The sequence below is a fragment of the Lepisosteus oculatus genome, chromosome 2, assembly GCF_040954835.1.
Source record: "Lepisosteus oculatus isolate fLepOcu1 chromosome 2, fLepOcu1.hap2, whole genome shotgun sequence".
NCBI classification, from domain to species: Eukaryota; Metazoa; Chordata; class Actinopteri; order Semionotiformes; family Lepisosteidae; genus Lepisosteus; species Lepisosteus oculatus.
The window spans coordinates 48785526-48807835 of NC_090697.1; the positions used below are offsets into that span (position 1 = coordinate 48785526).

General features: G+C 37.5%; 2 protein-coding genes across 3 annotated transcripts in view; one reads left to right on the forward strand and one right to left on the reverse strand.

Moving 5' to 3' along the window:
* LOC102698598 (nesprin-1) overlaps positions 1-5528 on the reverse strand; it is a 223230-nt gene extending 217702 nt beyond the window's left edge. Inside the window, exons 1-2 of the mRNA XM_015347237.2 lie at positions 5216-5528; positions 3282-3635 (exon numbers count right to left, since the gene is read on the reverse strand). Coding sequence (XP_015202723.2) covers positions 3282-3348 — 67 coding nt within the window. The 5' untranslated portion in view covers positions 3349-3635; positions 5216-5528. The remainder of the gene's footprint in view (positions 1-3281; positions 3636-5215) is intronic.
* A 6688-nt stretch (positions 5529-12216) lies between these two features.
* On the forward strand, positions 12217-21126 carry myct1a (myc target 1a). Of its 2 annotated transcripts, none has more exons than XM_015346980.2 (2): positions 12217-12390; positions 19572-21126. In XM_015346980.2, the coding sequence occupies exons 1-2, from the start codon at positions 12333-12335 to the stop codon at positions 20090-20092; spliced, it is 579 nt and encodes a 192-aa protein (XP_015202466.1). In that variant the 5' UTR covers positions 12217-12332; the 3' UTR covers positions 20093-21126. The 2 variants fall into 2 exon arrangements, with proteins under 2 accessions (XP_015202466.1, XP_015202458.1); XM_015346972.2 differs by lacking the exon at positions 12217-12390 and adding an exon at positions 14880-17201.
* Positions 21127-22310: the final 1184 nt, after the last annotated feature.

Sequence of the window (22310 nt, forward strand, 5' to 3'; positions counted from 1 at the left end):
AGATGTGCAGAAACAGCTCTCACAGCAGGCAATGCTTTTGGCTTCCTTAGTAACCATGCAAGGACTGAAGCCTAGCTTATCAAAGCACACCACTACAACATGGCTACACAAAACTACATACTGCAATATTAAAAACCATGCATAAACAGTCAAAGGAACTCTTTCAATGAGGTTCCTGTCTGTAATTTTCATGGCACAAAAATATTTAAAATGTCAATTTAACAAATCAGTAACACAAAAACAAATTATCAGTTGATTTAACTTTTTTTTTCCTAATCAAATTTTTCCAGAGCATGGAAGCAATCTTGCTACCCCAAACATCCAAAATGAGTCATGTTTCCGACACACTAAGGTTCACTACAATAAGTGCTATTTTGTCATTTCACACGCTGAACTGAAAGGAAGTGTCATTGGGAATAAAAAAAGCTGCATGAATGCATTCAAAGCAGAGACCCGTTATTGAGCCAGTGGATGTTTAAATTTTTGATGCTTCTGAATAACAAATTTGGCTTCCGCTTCTGAATCAAATCTGGCATGTGCCTCAGCAGGCACTGCACAGCAGCGGAAAGCATTGGCATCAAGTATTCAGCTCAAGTAGCAGGCGGCGCCTCTCTCTAAACTATCAATCTGCAGTGACACCCTGTACTGTACTGCCAACCAAAGTTTTTTGCTGCAGTAGCGGGTAAGGCCCAGACTGCAAAAGAAAACATTTGTTACAAATAGTGTTACTCTGGCAAGGCACATAAATTCATCCTTCTTTGACAGGACAGCAGCAAAATAATATGTGGACTTGTAAGAAGGCATGGGCATTTGTGGTACATTTTCTACTTTTTGCTAATCTTTAGTAGTTAAGAGAACACACAACACATTGCTAAAATACTTTTTCTGATATTCATATTTGGCCATTTTCATTCATCCTCCATTTTCTTAATGTTTTATTCAATTCAAGGTTGAAGGGGACAATAGAACCTAACCTGGCAAGCAATGGGCACAAGGCGAGATACACCCTGGACAGGACACCACGGCATCACAGACTAAACACAGACACAACACACACACACACACACACATACACACACACACCCTCATACCAGGACCAGTTTTCCTACAAGCCAATTCACTTACCAGCATGTCTTTGGACTGTGGGAGGAAACAGGAGCACCCTAAAGGAACCGCATTCAAACATGAGGAGACAGAAAATGTCCACGCAGGTTGCACCTGCAGGAATTTTACCCAGGGTGGGGCACTGTGAGGGAGAAATACTAACCACTGCACCACCACAGAACAGTGGATTTCATCCAGTTTTGGAACAACAAAATAAAAAATCCAATCATTCAGGGAAGTCTTGTTTCCGTCAACAAAAATTGCACTCAGATCTTTTTTATATATACTGTATATGCATTTGTACATCTTGCATCTTACTGTATATGCATTTGTATAGTCAGTTGGTACAAATATACAGAACGAAAAGGTTTTGTAAGAGAATTGCAATTGAGCAAAATGCATCTATTCCTAAGGACTATCTAAATGAAAGCAAAAAACTATTTTTTTGTTTTAGTATTTTCCAAATATAGCAACATGAAGAGCCGAGCAAACACAGCTCATATCTCATTACCCAGGTGAGAGAGACACTGGCAATGATTAGGCAGAATGCAAGTCTGCCCTTGCTCAGCTTTTTAGTGGATTAGCAATACCACTGTCTGCTCCAGCCCTATCAGTCCCTCACAATGTCTGTAACCTGCAAACACATTGTGAGCTGTCCTTATAAAAGGAAGACTGCTATTAACCTGAGACTGCACCTAAAAAGACAGAAACAAACATTGAGACTGTTTTTGTGTGGATGACTAAAGTCATTTTCAACACTTGCAAAACAGCAGAATCTTTGCAGGAAATACAGGAGATAATCTGTGTAGGTCATTCTATTTTGGATATTACAAAGACTTTAAAGCTGTCTTTGTTTCTTATGCCACCCAGTTAACATAGACATCATTAAAACCTGCTGCATGTTAATATATTACTGAAAGGTGCATTCACTTTACGTCAGTGCTTCCAGCAAAACATCAGGAACATACAGTACATTACCTACAGTACTTTCTAATTACATGAAAGCTGCAGGCCTGCAGCCAATATTTAAAAGCGTTAGATGGCTTTTTATTGTTGAAAGCAAAAGCCTTATTTAGAGGAAAATCTGAATAATTGAACTTCAGAAGACAATATAAGCACAGGGCCCTGCAATAATTAAAGTATACAATTTAAAGAAATGCTAAATTGTTAAACTATACTGTACCAAGCTTCAAACTCTTATCAAAAATGATTTCTGTAATGGTTAGCTAACTGTGAATACAATAGATAATTTAACAAACGATTCTAATTCTGAAACATTACTGCTCTTTTTTCTGTCCAGAAGAGTGATGACAGGAACACGCTTGTCATGTTACTTATAAAAGATGTACAATACCACCCATGATAATTCTGTTACTTATTACTACAGTACATTAATACTGGGATCATACCTCAGTTTGGGATAAACTTCTGGAATGAAATGATGAAAGGAAATCTGAAATGAAATGCTTTAGATAATTTTATGTGATTTTTAGGACCCACCCTCTGTATACCTGTCTGGGCTTCTAATGAGCAGAAGAACAGAATGCACCTTGTTCACACAGCCCCTGACAAGCTTCAGCACCACATCGATACAGGGAGCTGGAACAGTGGGAAGTGGTGTATAAAATTCAAAATAAATACTGAATGTGAATAAAGATTAATTATGATTGATACTTCATTCATGAACAGCTCAAACTCCCTCCAACAGATTATTCTGAAGTGCCCATTATTATACCAAGTCACATCCACCACATGACAATAATTGATTGAGTTTAATTAATTAACCCAACAGCTGACCTTCAGTTTTTGTGTCTTTAAACACAATTCCAGCAATACAGGATTCATTTACATTACATATATGAAAAATAAATATGATGAATATTGAAACCCATCAGCTAATCACTTCACAACAGCTATTACAGCTGCCACAATCAATATGTTGGTACCACTGTACACTGAAATACAAAAAGTTCCAAAAAGTGTAGAAAGTAAGTGAACTTAGATACTGCACTGCAGAATTATTTTTTGAAATGCTTATCCCCTTTAATTCTGATACATACATTTAAATTAAATTTTCGATTTATCACGCTCACAAAAAGTAATGTGTCGCCTGCAATAGAACGAGCGTTCGAATGAATGAAACCAATAAGAACATTTAGGTTATCTTCAAGCCCTACCTTGCAATTTTTGCATCACATTTGCAATATCCTTTGGGGACCTTCCAAAGTGTCTTGGTGAGGCCATGGTGCTTCTCCAGAACCGTAAGACTTTGACTCTGTGTACGTTCTATGCCATACCAAAGGCTAATGCAGACAGGATGAAGAGGTTGCACTACTTCCCTGAAGAAGGCATCCTTCCTGTAGCTGCCTCTCTGAACCACACTCACGCACTGAGTCTCTCTAGCTCCGAGAATGCAAGGCTTGATTCTCCGTCAGGCAGCAGCCAATGGGAAGGCAGGTTTGACAATACTGCTCGAGCTTCCCTGCCAATGGCAGATGTCCTTTTTTCCTCCCACTGACTTCAGCTACCGCCTGAAAAGGAAAGAGGCAGAGTCTTCTGTTAGTGTAAGTCAGCAAGGTGCCCTAACACAAGGAACTCAAAGCTCATCATCTCATTAGCTATTCTTCTGCTGCAGCAGCGACATTGTCAGCACCAGTGTCACACGAAGACACAAACATTAGGACAGCATTTGTATTCTCCAATTTACAATTATAATAAATGAATAGATACATAAAACAGACAAAGAAGAGTGCCAGACAGGAGAGGAACAAACAGAAAGACAGGTACTAATATAGATACATTTTATATTAACCTGTGTTCAAGCATTTAAAATGAGAATAACTTTGTTTCAGTAGCTGTACCAGAAAATTGATGCTTAACATTCCCACCCCATACATTTTATTATTACAAACTACTGTAGAAGTGCCATTTTCTAAATTCTTGGATTTCTGCTGTTTAAAATATAAGAGGATGCTGCAACATTGCAGAAATTAGCGCAATACCTAAAGGGGGTGGATCCATTCATCCCCCATGATTGGCAATGCACATGCTTTTAAAACTCAGGAAGGAAGACAGGCCAGCCACAGCAGTACAGCTAACCAGAATCTGACCTGCATTGAATGTATGAATTCATTGGATGCATTGACTACAAAATAACTGTTCTTCTAAATACTGTAGCTGTACTTTCAGTGGGATTATTGCTCTACAACATCCCCCAGTAAAAGCTGAATTAATATCTGTGCACTGTATTACAGTATATGTTGCACTGGAGATAAAGCTACACCGCATCCCTAATAAAACAGAAAATAACCAAGAAAAACTTGGTTATGAATAATATCATCATGAGAAAAGAGGGACAAAAAAAAATCAAAAGCAGTGTAATGGGAACGATTCAGTAATTATTTGAAAAAAATGTTTAGGAATGTTATATAATGAATAAAACATTTTCTCATTGAACAAATAGTGAGCATTTCATTCAATGAAGCACATTTCAATTTCAATTTTCTTCTAGGGAATATAACCAAAATCAGCTAAATTAAAAAGGATTATGTTTAGTGCACGAATATTACATTTTCAAGAAGTACCACAGTTCACTTGAATTAAATCGTTCTTACTATGTTACTATGTTGCGAAATCACCAAATACTGTAAGTGTTAAATTAATTCAGGAAGCAGTTTTTTTTATCTTACTCCTTCAAACTAAAAATAATGCAATGCAAAAAATGCAATTTAAAAATTGAACCACTTTCGTATAGCAGCCTCAAAGACAAATTAAATCATAATTTAGACCCAAATGAAAACCAATGAGTAATCAATACATGTATATGTTTTGATTTATAGGCTTCATTGTGCATTACAGGGAAATCTTTCATATGCCAATAAGCACTATCAAATTAAATTGCAACAATACAGCATTTAGCCTTCGTAATACATTCCAAACTAATGTGCAAATTAATTTGTACTTTACGTACAGTATCAAAGTGAAAAAATGTTTTGTATATTAAAATGTTTTTTTAACTAAACGCAACGGTTATTGGAAAGAGTAATAAAGTAATAAATCTAAACAGAAAAGCGTTTATGATATAAAAGATTGAAGGATTCGAAAGCCTTACCAATGTGCAAACCTCTTGGTTATAGTCTGAGAAGCGTGTAAACTTGGAGGAGGCTTCTTTGGTTACTACAGTTGCCAATAGAAACACAACCAAACTGCTATGTATCCAGTTGCCAGTCAATTGTATCAAACCTCCTAGCGTGTTTTGCTCTGATATCGGAGACTGGATACATCAAGGATAATATGTTTTCGGTTTTTCTTTTAGCTAAGCTTTGTTTTGTATCAATATTTCTCCTTTGGGTCGCTTTATTATAAATTCGCTGAAAACCTCTCGCAGCGTGATGCGTTGCTGTCTTGATTCGCTTTTCTGAGGGAGTAGAGCCGGGATTCGTCCCTTTCGCTGGCCCCCTCCTCCTACGACGACTAGAAAGGGCGGATATGTAAAAAGTCACTCTTAAGAAGAAGAGTAGATTTTTCGAGTCTGTAGTAAATTAGGGAGAGAATGCTTCAAAGCAATTCTGCGTAAATCAGAAGGCTGAATTCTTAATGCACCTTCACGCCAATCAACAGAATTAAACATTGTGCAGCATGGTGAAGAAAAAAAAATAATATAACAGTATGTTCATAGTTAGTGCAAATCATTTACGAATGTTTAAAAGTTAACTTTTGCAGCTCGACCTTGTAAATTGTCAGTTAACACTGTTAATGAGTGGGAGGAGTAGTTAACAAAAAAGAACTTGCCGTATACCGTAAAATTTATTAAATATAATACATTTTAAAGATAAGAACTGGCCATTGCATCCATTCAGCGTGAGAGAATGAAAGGATGTTGTTAACGTTGCAGAAGCTGTTAGGAAGAAGCCAAAATTAAAACAGCTTTCTCACCCTCTCTCCCACACCCCCCAAAAAAGTGTTGCGTATAATGTTGGTGTGATGGATGTGGTTGGCTCAGTTTTTCATGACACACTTTGTGTCTTGTCAGTGTTCGCAAGGATACAGCCTTTAACTTATCTCAGTATATAATAAATTATTAATATATTTAAATGCAAAAAATACTCTGTCCTTTTGAGTCCCATTGGAAATGTGTCACGCTACTTTATTAGATTTTCTTTGTTTATTTAATATATACAATCTTTGGGTGTCTTACAGATTACTTGTGATTTGCTTTGTTGTTCGCACTTCAATTCCAGTTTTCGTAATGTTTTTATTTTCATTTTAACTTTTAATATGTCACATCGCGCAGTACCCACTGTAGGCTACTACTTTATGTTCTCCTCTGTTTTTTTTTAAAGTGTACCTTTGCCACCATAACTTTCAGAAAACATATTGTAAATCATTGAGCTCTGAATGTATATGGTGGACTGTACAGAGGTGACTTATAAATGTGCTATTGTACAGCACTTTCTGTTGGTTAAAAAGCACACAATTATATTAATCTTAAACTGTATACAGTACAAATACAGTGCATGCATAGGTTGGTCTTCTTTCCTAGACATGAAACATTAATTTTAGTCATACTGGTTTAGAGTTAATGAACTTGGTCCTTGAGGTGAACCTTCGCTGACAAATGTCGGTGCTTAAAGGAAGCTTAGGGTTTTCCATCATTGAGACTGTAGGAATTACATCTCAAATCTTCTATTTCCATGACTGATGCCATCTTCTAACTGAGTGTATTGAGTGATATGGGAACTGGCTTTCTGTGCCCAAAGACATTAATTAGTGCCTGGAATCAACTGCTGATTTAAACTGCCCTTTCATGTGTTAATGTGATGTTCAATTAAGAGCCACTGAAAAGATTAGTTACTGTGTAACTAATAGTTACTCATTTGGTATTTGAAGTTGCATCAATAAAAATAATAATAATTCACCATGACCTTGAGCTTCCCTGACAGAAGCAGTTCTTTATATATCCAACCATTTTTTAATTAAATGGTTATTTGGTTTTGGTGCACGATAATCGGGCGACACGGTAGCACAGTGTTTTGCATTGGAAGGATGTTTCAATAAATAAATGTGCTGAGGACTTCACGTTAAAAAAAATCAAATGAATACACTTTGTGGGATGTATGGATATTCGCTTGTTATGCTTTCTGGCACGTAGGGCAGCAGCATCCTGTTGCTGTTTCCATAACATTCGTTTTTTTTATGGGACAGGGTTGTTACTGTAGCCTCGTGCCCAACCTCCAACATGGAGGACCTGGCGCCCAACATGGAACATGAATCCACTACCCTGAGATTATGAGTCTCAAGCTCTACCAAAAGAGCTAGTCGGGGCCCTTTTCAAATGCTTTGGATAAGCTATATTTGTGATGTTATGGTTGCAGTGCTGCTATACACTGCAGTAAGAGCTGCCCTCTAGGTCAGCTGTAATGCTCTGAATGGCCTCCAGAGGTTTTACTAATGATCAGGCATTGTCCACTCAGACAAACAACGCTCAAAGTCTAGCCTTGCCCTTACCCTGCATAATCAGTTCCATTGTGCTTGCAGGCAATGCAGTTGTGTGTCTTGGCTAGAGTGACTGGCGGCACATTATGAAAGATCAGGCTTGTGGCTTGCAGTGCTTTGTGATGCAATGTGCCTTGCAATGGAAATGCATGGAATGTGCCCCTAATGAAAATGCCTGCACTGCGACTGGTATCCAGAATTATTGCCAAAATTAAAATCTCTTGCTATAGAAAGGGCATTTCTGCACCTATCTCACAAGACTTTTCTGTACCTCTCTCACAAGGCTGTGGTAAGCATAGAGAATGTATACTACCATACAGCATATTTCAAGTCCACCTTTACCTTGGCAGAGTAGATGAGCTCATTCTGAACATTTAGTGATGTTCTCTTCCCAGTCAGCCTTTGTTGTCATCTGTTTGAGTGACTGACTTGTAGGAGATATCATTGTCAATACTGTAGGATTATTTGTAAAAGTTGTGGGCAGTGACTTAGCATGTGCAGAAATGCTGAAAAGGCTTGATGATGTTCTTTCTGCTTGCCCTCAGATATAATCACATTAGAAAGGCTACACACTTGAGGAAGTCACTTAGTACTGTACATTGAGTTTCTTGCTTGCAAGCTGCTTATTAATTCAAAATTTTTGTCTAATTGTTCCTTAAGGAAATCCCAGGGCACCTGACTTAACAACAAAGCTAAGCAGTTTGACCAAACCCTTAGTTTTCACATCCACAGATCCCAATTTCACTGTTGGTCCTAAAGTAATCCCCTGGATTCACTTTGTCAATATATTTTTGGCCTTGAAATATTTGTAACAACCCTGGAGTTTCTACCATATTTAAAAATTAATGACTGTCAATTTCTTTAAAATGTCTTATTTTAAAATTATTGCTTTGAGGTAATTTTGCCATATTTTGAACTAATTCTAATAAATCCTGAACATGGTATTCTACACGGTGGAATTATAACACAATTTACACTTTGCAATTTTACACTTTACACAGTGTATCCTAGCATTTTGTTGACCTTGTTATTGTTTCATCACTTTGTCTGGATGAGGGATTAGACACATACCTAAATCTTCATCATAACTCACGTCAGACTCAAAGAAAGTTTAAATACTTATGGTAATTATATTCTTGCTTTGTTCTTACATACATTTACCTGCCTGGATTTCTGTACCATCCAACCTGGATGGCGTCAAAGTCTTTTTATATTAAAATTAAAATTCTTAAAAGGTATTTAATATACTTGTGAACTTCTTTTTAAAAGCATATGTGACACATTTAAAAGGATCTTTTATGAGTATTTCATGCTAAGTGACTAGAAGGCAAATCGTAACATATTAAATTTAATGAAACAATACGAGAAAAAATAAATTAAAAAACTTAACATAAGCTTATATAACTTACTTGATTAATATTCACCCCAGCAACTTATTAAGCAATCTTCCACTTCTATCCAAGAATTGCTCAACATATTCATTTTTTTCAGTTTTCATAAAAGAATGGAGAAGTGCGTTTTTGGTCAACTCCTTTACCTTTTATTAATCTCTCTGTAAAAATGTGTCTTTTCCTCAATTTCCCCGTGACATTCTATTTTGAATTTGTACGATCTTGGGTTGTTACTGCCACCTAGTGCTCAATTGTAGCAAAACATTCTGCTGCATCTTGTTCTACCGTTTTAGAATGATAGAAAAATGAAGTACTGGTTTCCTATAAATTCGTCTCCTTCTTCTTGTTGTTATTATTATTATTATTATTATTATTATTATGTTCATGTGGGTTTCCTCTGGGTGCTTCCATTTCCTCCCACAGTCCAAAGACAAACTGGTAGGTTAATTGGCTTCTGGGAAAACTGGGCCTGCTGTGAGAGTGTGTTTGGGTAAGTGAGTGCCATGTGATGAACTGGAATCCAGTCCAGTTTGTATTCCATCTCGTGTCTACTGCTTGTGTAACAGATTCAGGTTCTCAGGCTTGTGCCCTCGCTGCTCCTACCTCAGTTCGTCCCTCCACCACATGGGTACAAACCTAGGTCTCTGGTATTGCTCAACAGGGGTCTTGCCAGCTGAGCTAAAGAACACCTTCCTCAGCCCGGGCGGCCAAGATCCCTGTTATGCACAGGGGCATATTCCTAACACTTGCTGGGATGGGCTCCTGCTTCCTCTCCACCCTGAATTGGATGAAGAGATTAGAAAATGGATGGATTATTATTCAGTGGGAACATGATTCTTATCCTTTATGGAAGTCAGGAAAAAGTTAAGGTTATTAAGTTAAGGTAAGAAATGAAGGTAGATTCATCCAAGTACCAAGGATTAGTTGTAACAATGTCAAGAGAAATTGTCTCTGTTGGATGTGGGGTAATTATTTAATGTCTTCTGGAAGCCAAATGAATGTTGACACTGCAGAAGTCATCTTTACATGCACTCTTTATATTATGTTTATTTTGTCTTAATATTCCTTTTCATGTGCATTTGTCTTGGAAATTAGAGGAACTTTCCTGTATTTAGTAGTCCCTGACTATACAGTACCTCCCATAAAGACATTTTTCAAGATTTTGAAAAAAAATATTTTAATTCTTATACGATCTTAATACAAATCTTCAGTCTTACTGAGGGGATGATTTACTAATTAGTTATGTTTAGACTTGGTCTAATGGTGGGTAGAGTGAAAAAAATATATATAAGACGTTATTTCTGGCATCACGTCTGCTAAGGGACTTCAATGATTTGAGCAAAAAATGGATGACAATAAACCAGAATCCATTTGCCATTTTGTAATTCCATTAACATCCAAACTTTTGAAGAAAAAAACTATCTTTAATTAACCAAATGAAACCCTCGTTATTAAAAACAAGCATCATAAAAATGCAACATTTAAATGCTCTGCTCATTTGCAATTGTGAATGGCAAGGTGGGGTCCCAGACCTTTGGCCTTTGGCAATTACACATCTCAACAATATAAATTCCAAAAAGTGGCACACCCTTAAAAAAAAGAAAAACAGGCACAGCAGCAGGCGTGCGCACTTCAGAAATCCTGCTTTTGCGATGCAAAATGGACAGATTGGGTGGGATTTTCTTGCGAGCGATTTTATGGAGCAACAATCAAAGGAAGTTCCAGCCTAGGAGTCCCATCACCTCCAAGTGGAAAGAATGTGCCTGATTTTCTGTACTGAAAGGGAGTCACAGTTTCTACTTCGTGCCTTATCAAAGCTTTTATTATTACTAGAATACTCACACACCAGTACAGGGGAGAAAACTAAACAGAAATTCCTTTAGCAGCTCATAACGTAAAAACATAATTATTTTCCAACCTATGATCTGCCCTGAATATTAGTTACAATTATACCCTACATATTATTCTGCATCGAGGGTTGTATTGTTATTTTTTATTACCATTATGTATGAAAGGTCCAATGTTTAAAGATGATCTCATCTGAGTGCTGAATAGTTCATTTTTCACATGCATTAAGACCAACATTGATAATAGTGGCACAAAAGGAGTATCCCAAATGGACTGGCCAAAGCAAAAGAAAATGAGATAATAATTTTGTTTAAAGACTAAAACATCATAAGTGCTTGAAATAAGACTGAAGTGGGCTTACATCTCATAATTGTCACACAGGGGTGAAGTCAATAGCAATTTGTTTAAAGGAATAAACACTCACAGAAGGAATGAACACCAGAAATATTGTAATTTTTGTACTGTTGATGCTATGTCTTCATGATCCACCTTGTTTCCTTGAAAACAGACTGTTATAAAGTTTTTATAGCTGGAGAGCAGGTCCTAGAATTGATTGATTGGCTGATTGATCATTTAGAGCAAATATGCGTTCAATCAATCACCTTATCAGGCTATCTTCTAGTCAGAGTGTGTTGACAGACACATGGTCTATATCTAAGACCTAAGACAGAAAAGAGAGTAAGAATTCATTCATTTCTGAGAAAGTAATTAAGGATCTGTAGAGATTATTTTATAGTCCTGTCACCCACAAGTCTATAAAGAATTCTATAAAGAACAGAAAAGTTCATATTTTGTTGTCAAATTAAAAAATATGAAAGCAGCTCCTTTAAGTCAGTCAGTATTCAGCTTTACAGAGAACATAAATAAAAACATTTTAAATAAGTTCCTCCTTAAAATAGATACAGTATACAGTATGTATCTATATACTGCACACCACCAATTTGTGTGTTCTCTACGCACATGCAAGTCCTACGCCATGGAATGCAGGTTCATTAAGATACAGTCTTTATTGGTGAAATATATATAATTAATTATATTATAAATAAATATAACTGGAGAAACTAACTTTCCCATTTCACAGCACTAATTTGGCAGTTCAGTCATCATTCTGTAAGGAGTGTGTGGATTCTGTCATCAAGATAGTGACATGAAACAGTCATCTTTTCACAGATGAAAATTGAGACTCCTTGCCATTGCCAATGACGAAAGTCTGGCAGCATTGTTCTACGTTCATTAAACCTGAGGAAATGATGGGAAAGGAAACTATTGCATTTGTCAGGAATTCTGCTGCTCACAGATAAGGCCGCGGTTGCTAATTTTAAGTAGAAAAGCAGGAAATGTGACAGTGAGGCTTCCTTTTTCACAAACAAAAAACACACCAGACTGTCTTGTGGAAAGGTTTTGTGTTGTCGAGCTCAGTAATACATGAATAGGCAATAGGCTAGTCTACATGTGAATTGCACCTCTCTTTGTCCTTTTACTTTTCTGGGTGTTATGGCTGGAAATGACACTGAATTCAATCTCTTTGCAAACACAGATTCCCGTTTCATAGGTAAGATTTTTATTTGAATTATCATTATCATTGTTCTTGTTGGTTATCTTCGTAGAACTTCGTTAGTGTACGGTTTCTTCGGTGTTCTTTATGAGCAAAACCTTTGTGATCTGAGACAATAAAAAACTCCATTAAAACTGTAAATTTTAGAGTATATAGAATATTTGTGAAACCTTAGTAACCCATTTTATAATATAAGTAATATATAAAATCTATTAATGAATTCAACATAACTAGTTATAACAGACTTTCATTAAAAAATCAATTACATTTAATAAAAATTTAGATTGGATTGTTCTAAAATTCATCATAAGGATTTTGAAAATTGTAACATGTTATGTTTTAAATTATTTGTTCCTTTGAATTGTTCAGCCTTGCGTTTGTGAATTTCTCAGCAAAAACTAAGAAGGTTTACTTACATTTTGTTTTTTTGTAAATTGGGTTCCTTAAGAGTCTGTTTGGCAGAAGTAAAAATTAACAACATTCATTTTTGTCCAACAACTCATATTTATTTATTCATGTATGTTTTTAAAAAAGTCTTGTTAATCTCAATCTCGAGAATAAATAGGTACAATGCAGTGCTTTGTATTCGACAAAATCTTCCACTAGATCTGTTGTACCACACAGTGCCATCTTGTCTATGTTGATAACACACCCTGCCTCAGATACTGTAGTTGAAGTTACCACTAAGAAAGAATTCAATTTTTATCATGAGAATATTTACTTTGCCAATGCTGAGCAAGTTTCTTTTACTTAAAGAAATTGAATGTAATCTTCCTGTCGCACTCCTGTTATAATAATACACTTAAATACATCTGTGGGTGTATGCTAAGTCTAAGTACTGTAGGCATTTTTTCAAGCAGTGTGCTCTTGTCGCAGGATAAATGGAAAAATATAGTATATAGTACTGTGCTATGTGCAGTAAAAAGTGAAGTTATATACAGTGCATGGAAAATGTTTCAGACAGTTCTGAAGGTGTTTTTTGTATGGGGACACAAAATCTGTGAAAATGCTATTTTTTATAGTAATAAGCCTGAGAGAAATGTCTTTTATGTAGACATTTAGGCATTAATAAAAGATTTTACAAAACCATTGAGAGAAAGAATATTTATAATCTAGATATTACAGGATGGCGTAGCTGATAATAAGAGCAATAAAACAAATTGCGGAGAGCATTTGGAATCAAATGTACCTTATATCCTATTTGTCCTGGGACAGTTCCATATTTTATGGTTTGTCTCATGGGTTCCATCATTTTTGCAAAATCCCATATTTCAGAAAAGCGAAAGGGCCTCCTCCCAGACAATCAAAAAAGATGCCAAATGGAAACGCCTACAAACCCTCAGCAGGAAAGTGAAAAAAGACGGGAAGGAAACAACACATTCAATGTTTTATTACATGGATTTCTACTGTTTCTATTTACCGTGTCGTCAAAGGTCGTAGACTATTCTGAATTTATTCCACTGCAATAGTGAATGCTTTGTGTGACACTGTTTCCCTATTTTTCAGACTGAATCTTGCACCTTAATTTGCTTTGGGCCCTGTCTTCTTTTCCGTTTATTGTACTGTACTGTATATGTGAATCTTAATATTATTACATACTGTCAAATTAAATGTCTTCTTTTGAACTGATAATTGTCATTGACATAAAATCATAAGAAAGGTTACAAACAAGAATTAGTTATCTAATCATTAGGTTCATTTGGCATTTTGCTTATTACCCAATGAGACATTTGTAAAATAGCATAAAATATGTTATATATATATGACAGATATCATTGATTAATTCTGTTCTGGACTGGAAGTTTAGTTTAAGCTACTTAAACTTAGCTTTTAGCATTTTATTGCATCCATTTTTAACATCATCTAAGCAGTACAGCAAAGCATAGTCTTTGATTGAAAGTTGCATGTAAATATGTAAATCAAGTCTCATGCAAATGTTGTCAACAAAGAAAGGCTATAACTATGAAGATGAACACATGATAACAAACAGAAACTAAAACGAATCTCAAACTACGAATAGAGTCCTGCTGGCTGCTAGATGTGACCCGCTTTGTTAAGAATAAACAATGACCAGCGTTTTTTCATCAGTTAAATAAGATTTAAATCACAAGAAAGCATTTTTTGTGGCCCCACTTTACTCTATTCATTAAGATGGTGTATGATCCACAGTATCAAAGGCAAAGGCAAAACTGAGGTCTTACTAATGAAGAAAAGGTAAAAAGATCACTAACTAACAGTATCAAAGTCTGTTTCTGTACCTTACATTGATCTGAACTCAGAATGAAATGGCTCAGAGTTCTTATTGGAAAATAACTAAGCTTGTAACTAAGCTGCAACAACCTACTTTAGAACCTTTGCCCAAAAGAGTAAGTTAAATATTGGCCAATAAGTACTGAGCAGGCTGGCGCCAAAGTTCTATTTTTAACAAATGGATAATAACTACATCATAAATAATTCACTGATGATTATTATTTATGATATTGGGGTTGATAATTATAAAGTTTGAAACAAGACAATGGAAAGACAGTGCGCCTACAAGGAACATGTGAGGGGATTAATTTTACCAGTCATGCTGTATCTGGTGAGAATTAATTGTATGAATACCTGAAGCACTAAGCTTTTGAGTAGGTAAATTGTTCTCCGATTTAGAATCTTCAGACAAAATCTGCATAAAAATCAGTCAATCAGACCACATGTTCCTAAAGGCTGGAGTTCCCAAAAAATAGATGAGAAAATAGCTCTTTAACTCAGGCAACCACACCAGCAATGGAAAAATCTACAAATACAACCACATTTAGCTATAGACTTTCACTGAACTACTAGTTAGTCAGTCTCATATGAAAGGGGAATTAGTACTCCATTGGCGTCCCGAACCCCCTCAGCAGGTGTCAAATGCAAGAACACAATAATCCAAAAGACACTGCATGTAGATGTCGCTGTACATAGAACAGGGACATCATGTACTACTGTACCTACAAATGAGCAGCAATGTACAACAACTATGAACAATCCTCAGTCCCAGTGTGCTAAGCAACAGGCCTTTTTGATTTTTCACATCATGACAATTCTGAGTGCAGTGAAACAGATGATGGTGCTGCACTTCTCCCATACAAACTATCTACTGTACCTTACCAACAGACAGCAATGAGCTGCTTCTATGCTGTTACGTGTAGGTGACTGATTCTGGGAGGTTGCCCTGCACAGCCCCAGACCAATCTTGTTACAGTATTGTATCGCCAGTGGTGCAATAGCTAATGCCACTTGGTGCAGCTCAGCCTGAGCCTGCATGTCCTGTGGGCACTCAGTGCAGTGGATGAAGTCAGCATCATGTAAACTGAAAGACTACAAAAACCAAAATGATCCTGCAGCTAGGATCACACCTTCCCCTTTCGCTTAACTACAGACTAATTTTCTTCTAAATTCTCTCTATTCATTGAAGGTTTCATTTCACACCTCTCTACACCTATTCTGACTTCACACCTCTTGATTGGTCTTTCTTTCTGTCCCCTGCTCCTGCCTCTCGCTCCTCCTCTCTCCCAGCTTTTGTTCTCCCACTACATTACCTTTGCTTACTGCCTTGTCTTTCCCACATCTGAAGAAGGCTTCATGGCCAAAACATTGTGTTTTCTTTCTCCCTTTTTTTCAGCATGGAATAAACCTATTACTTGTAACATGTAAACTGGTGTGATGTAAAACCTGTGGGACTGGTAACCACTACGTAAGGAGCTTATTGCTTTAATTCCGATTATTGTGACTGAAGTAAAGGTAGTGGACAAATAAATGGAAACACCTATCTAAAGTCAGTTAGCAAGGCTTTGGGAAGTCTCTAGGTACTGGGGAATAGAGCCAGCCTGGAATTCTGCAAGATGAGGTGATGCCTGATGGAGATGCAAAATGTCTCAGTCATCATTCCAGAATATTCCATAAATGCCTACATAAATGCTCACTTGGGTTCAGACCTGGTGACTGAGAAGGCCTTGATATATTGATAACATTAGTGTCACATGGTTGTGATGACATACTCTTTGCATGGGGGTAGTGTCATCTTGGAGGACATCCCTCCCAACAGGAAAGAAATGCTGCAATATGGAGTGCAGATGGTCGTTCATCACCACTTAGTAGTCATTTGCATTGGTGCTGCCTTCTAAGGAAATGAGTGCATGCAAATCATGCCAGGAAAATGTACCCCATAACATTAAAGAACCACCGGGACCCTTGACTGTTGAGAGTTCAGGTCTTTAGAGTTTTTTAGGTTTTCATCACATGTGGATCTACCCATTTGTTGAGAACATAGTTACTTTATTGTCCACTACTGTGTACATTTGTCTTTGGATTCTCCCATAAAAGAACAAAATACACAAGCAAAACATAAAGGTCACATAAAATCACATGAAGTACATGAAAGTACATGGTGAAGAATGATTCACCTGATCCTATCACGTTACGCAACTGCTTTTTGCACTGCTGCCTAGCTATAGTATCTGACTATGTAGAGTACTTGGTGGAGCCTTTTTGATTGAACTGGGTGCTTGTGCCCCAGTTTAAAATGTGTAATCAGTTAATCCGAAGGTGCTCACCTGTTTTCCTTGAACTTCAGATGTATGCACATTTATCATGATTCTTTAATGCGCACCTCCCTCCTATCCCTCCTATCCCCTTCCATGCTGACATCCCCTGTGTTTTGTTTAGATCTTGTGAAAAATCAACAATCTGTGTTATGTTGCTGAAGCTCTTTACAAACTGCCCCAATAATCACCCCTCTTTCAGAGTCACTGAGGTCTCCTCTTGCAATCATGCTGCCCATAATGGTAGGTACCCAGGCCTGTCCACCATTTTATTACATGACTCTATGCTTGTTTCTTTGACAAGTTAAAGCATAGGTCACACCTTTGTGGAAGGCCTTTCAATATACTTGGTGTCCCTCATTTACTCAAGGGATTCCATTTTTTGTCCACCACCTGTATGTGCCAGCTCATGTCTTTCTTGTCTGTCTGCACCTCCTGTTTACGTCCTGTGCTCCTGGGTGTGGGGCTGCGGTCCAGTTGAAGAGTTTTATGTTCCTTCCTGTATTGTGTGAGTCGAAGCCATAAAGATTTGTTGCCTTATAAACAGCAATAAGTCTATTTCCCAGTATGCTCATGACCAGAGTCATATTTTGTGGCTTAATCATCATTACTAATTTTTTTAATGAAAAATACTTATAAAAAATATCCCATTCACAATTATTTGTAATATACAGACAGTTTTTTGAGGATACTTCTTTGACTTTTATACAGTGGTGTGAAAAAGTGTTTGCCCCCTTCCTGATTTCTTATTTTTTTGCATGTTTTTCACACTGAAATGTTTCAGATCATCAAACAAATTGAAATATTAGACAAAGATAACACAAGTTAACACAAAATGCAGTTTTTAAATGAAGGTTTTTATTATTAAGGAATAACTGGCAATGAGTCTTTTACAGTGCTGTGGAGGAATTTTGGCCCACTCATCTTTGCAGAATTGTTGTAATTCAGCCACATTGGAGGGTATTCGAGCCTTAACCGCTTTTTTAAGGTCATGCCACAACATCTCAATCGGATTCAGGTCAGGACTTTGACTAGGCCACTCCAAAGTCTTCATTTTGTTTTTCTTAAGCCTTTCAGAGGTGGACTTGCTGGTGTGTTTTGGATCATTGTCCTGCTGCAGAACCCAAGTGCGCTTCAGCTTGACGTCACGAACAGATGGCCAGACATTCTCCTTCAGGATTTTTTGGTAGACAGCAGAATTCATGGTTCCATTTACCACAGCAAGTCTTCCAGGTCCTGAAGCAGCAAAACAGCCCCAGACCATCACACTACCAGCACCATATTTTACTGTTGGTATGATGTTCTTTTTCTGAAATGCTGTGTTACTTTTATGCCAGATGTAATGAGACACACACCTTCCAAAAAGTTCAACTTTTGTCTCGTCAGTCCACAGAGTATTTTCCCAAAAGTCTTGGGGATCATCAAGATGTTTTCTGGCAAAACTGAGACAAACCTTTATGTTCTTTTTGTTCAGCAGTGGTTTTCGTCTTGGAACTCTGCCATGCAGGCCATTTTTGCCCAGTCTCTTTCTTATGGTGGAGTCATGAACACTGACCTTATGTGAACTCAGCTTTCCAAAGATGTGATAAACCACAGTTGATTTATGTTTTAACAGGGGGGGCAATCACTTTTTCACACAGGGCCATGTAGGTTTGGATTTTTTTTCCCTTAGTAAAAACCTTCATTTAAAAACTGCATTTTGTGTTTACTTGTGTTATCTTTGTCTAATATTTCAATTTGTTTGATGATCTGAAACATTTCAGTGTGACAAACATGCAAAAAAATAAGAAATCAGGACGGGGGCATTCAGTGCAGTGCATTCAAGGTTTGAGATGAGTTTGTGACAAAAATGGCTTGTTCCAGAGAACACCAAGGAGACACACAAGGTGTATTACCCACAGTGCCCCAAATTGCAACAGTGTTACAGAGGGTTTTATAGTCTGAGTCCAGCAATGTTCACCTTACTTTAATACTTTGAATGGGGTTTTATGAGTGACCATTCTACTTGTGGTCTGATAATGGTGGTTTCTCATAATGTCATCCTGGTCTCGCAGCTATTCCTGAGGTGTCTCAGACAACAGCAGGTGCCTGTTTAAAATTCCCACAAGTCAGGTCAGGAGTAATAACCTCAGGTCAGAGTCAGAGGTCTTTACTCCTAACATGGTCCAGGAACTTCTCAACAAGAAAATGTAACCACTTTTTTAACCACCTGGGCAGTTATACTTAAACTGTAGTACATACCTGCACCATTCCCACTGTTATATCGCAAAATATGTTGTATTGGTGGTAGTGAATCAATGTAAAAAACGTTAAATCCACAGTGTAATCAAAACAGAGGGGTACTTCAGAAAATACACTGTACATTGTTTTGAATCTTCAACTCAGCTTCCAACTTCTTTGCTCCAAGGCACCTTCTCAGATAAATAGTAGTTTGGTCTGGAAAAAATGGGTTGCAAGAACGAAAGCGGTAAGCAATAAAAAAGCGGGACAATACCGATAAAATATTAGATTAGATTTTGTGGTATTTTACATGTTATGTTATGTTTTATGAGACCCATACTAGTGAGACTCTGTTTCTGCCAGTAATGATGTTTCCTGCTTTTCTGTCCACAGATAATTTGATATTGGCTTTCTGCCTGTCGATGGTGGTGGGCCTGCTGATCGGCTCTTTGGTGTGGGTCCTCCTGACATGGATGTCCAGGCGCAGGGCCTCAGCCAGCATCTCCACACGAAACCCACGGCAGTCCCGCGCTCCCTCGCACAGCCGCTCCGGCTTCTACCGCAACAGCAGCTACGACCGGCGCAGCAACAACAGCCTCGCCAGCGCGGCCTTCACCTTTCACCGGCAGGCCTCACTGGAGCAGCCCGACCCCCTGGGGCGCAAACCCAGCTTCCGGGCCTCCACTTTCCACCCGCTGTTGCAGTGCAGCCAAATCGCGCGTGAGGCCGAAGAGGGCAGTCAGACCACGCTACCGCGAAGCACGGCGGGCTCTGGCTCCGGCTCAAATGTTGCTACCCCGGCCCGGCCAGACTCCTTCTGGTGCAGCAGCAGTCTGCGCGGGTTTCACGCCACTCAGACCCCCCCGCCGGCTTACGAGAGTGTGATACGGGCCTTCCAAGAGACTTGCACTTGAGACGCTGTGGCAAACAGAGCCGTGACTATGGTTTTCCACTTGGATACAGCTGCTTAAAAACAGCAATCCATCAGTCTAAAAATTGGGGCTTGTAAGGAAAAAGTCAATAACTGCTGGACACTTTGATTGGTTCAAGGGTTTTTGTTTTGATTACGGGATATGATTTGAGTATTGTGTGTGCATGTTTTGTCTGAGGTGGTTCTAGTCTCGTGACGACATCTTATTTTCTTCGACAAGCTGTAACAGACCTGACTCTGGTCCACTTCCTTCTGTTAATGCCCTTCAGAGTCAGAATGTGCTCAACATCCCCGAATTGAGATACTATAACAGGCAGCACAATGCTGTTTGGTTTTTTGTGGGTTCAGAAATATCAATCTGACAAAAAAAAACAACTCTGGAACACCACTTTCCCAATATTGCTAGGTTTCAATAGGTAATGTCACGTTTCACAAAAACAAAGGTCCTACTGCCAATCAATGTTGGCCCTACATCTGAAAAACCCTTTTAACCTAGACATAACACACATAACATATCTGGATTCCAGCCAGACCATTAATAACTTTAAAATCAGCACTCTTTGAGAAAGCTAAGAATTAGTTCATAATCTGTAGAAATTTCAGAATGTTCCATTTCCAGTGGAAAAACACAGAAAGTGTGCATCTGAGCTTAAAGGGAAAAAAATGGCAGTGTTCAGCTGTTTCAATATATTAATATTTTATTTTTATTTTAAATGTATGGGATATCAGTGATGAAAGAAAAACAGGTTATCTCTAGAATTAAAGTGTTTTGATTGGTTTCCATCCAACAGAAGTGCAGACTTTATTTAACTTAATTCAACCTGTCACATTGACTGAAAGTATTCAATTACATCGGAAAGTATGTCCTAGATCTTATTGTACAGGAACACATTGTTAAAGGTCAAGTGCTATGTACTTGGGGTGTGTCTTTTGGAGGAGATAAATATGTGGGTTTATTATTGAAAGTATTTAGGTCTTTGTAATATTTTTGTAATAAAAAGCTGATGACTCTTTGCAGCTCTTTGCAACTCTTTGCAGGCCACTGGATCCATACATTCTTTATTAGTCCTGGATAACACAATGAAAGTGCAGTGTGAATCCCAAATTTGAGTGAATTATAGATTAAGTACAGTATATTTGCTATTTTTTATTTTTTCCAGTCACAGTAAAGTATCAATAAGCTGAGACAATTTTTGCCTTTCTTTTCATTACTTGTATCTTATTGCTCCAAAAATGCAATCAATCCAACTGCTCAGCTTCAGTGATTTAGCATGGAACTTTACTTCTTTCTCAAGAATACATAATAATACACTTTCTGTAATGATTTGTATACCAAAGGGCTATACTGTATGTTGCCTCACTTTGCACACATAATGAATTAAAGAAAGACTGGGTACTGGGCTTCAAAACAGTATATTGTTACACATAGTGGGCTATGAAAGTAGAGTAATATCAAGAAGTGAAAAGGTGGATTAATCAATACTTAAATTAAATTATCTCAATCCCCAAATTGTATATATATGATTTTTTTGCCAATAATATACCCGAGCATTTGGTATGGTTAGAGGCGCATGAGTTATTTGTTCCACTGGGTAAAACACATGTCTATTAATAATGATAATACAATCGATAAACTACACACTGGCGTATATACAAGTTTATAAGCATATTCTGTGTAAAACACAGACTTTACACTATGTATAAACTTCCCAATGAGGCATCCCAGAGGTCTAACATCCTAACCACCCAGAAAAACCCCAGACTGCTACCAAGTACTTGACTCTTCAATAATACCTACAGAGGTCCAAAAAAGAGATAAGCTGCCTTCTAAACTAAACAGAATATGATCTGCGGTTCAATCTCTCTTTGTAAACTCAGATATCACAAAATGAATGGGAAACTATGTCCCTATTCTAAAAATACACCCAATAACCAGGGGAGGCTGTTTTTAACCAAGGGATTCTTTACACATGAAAACAAAGTTCCTAACAACAACAAAATAACAAGCTCTCTTAACAGGGACACTTAAAAATAAATACTTAGCTCCAATCTGGTCTTTCAGGATGATCTGAACAAGGAGCTCTTGCCTTCAATATCTTTGTTTTTCTCCTTCCTTTACCCTGTCTTCTTCACTCTCTCTATCTGTATCTCTATTCCCTGTTGTTCCCTGTTCCTGGACTGTTGATTGACATTTACCCAGA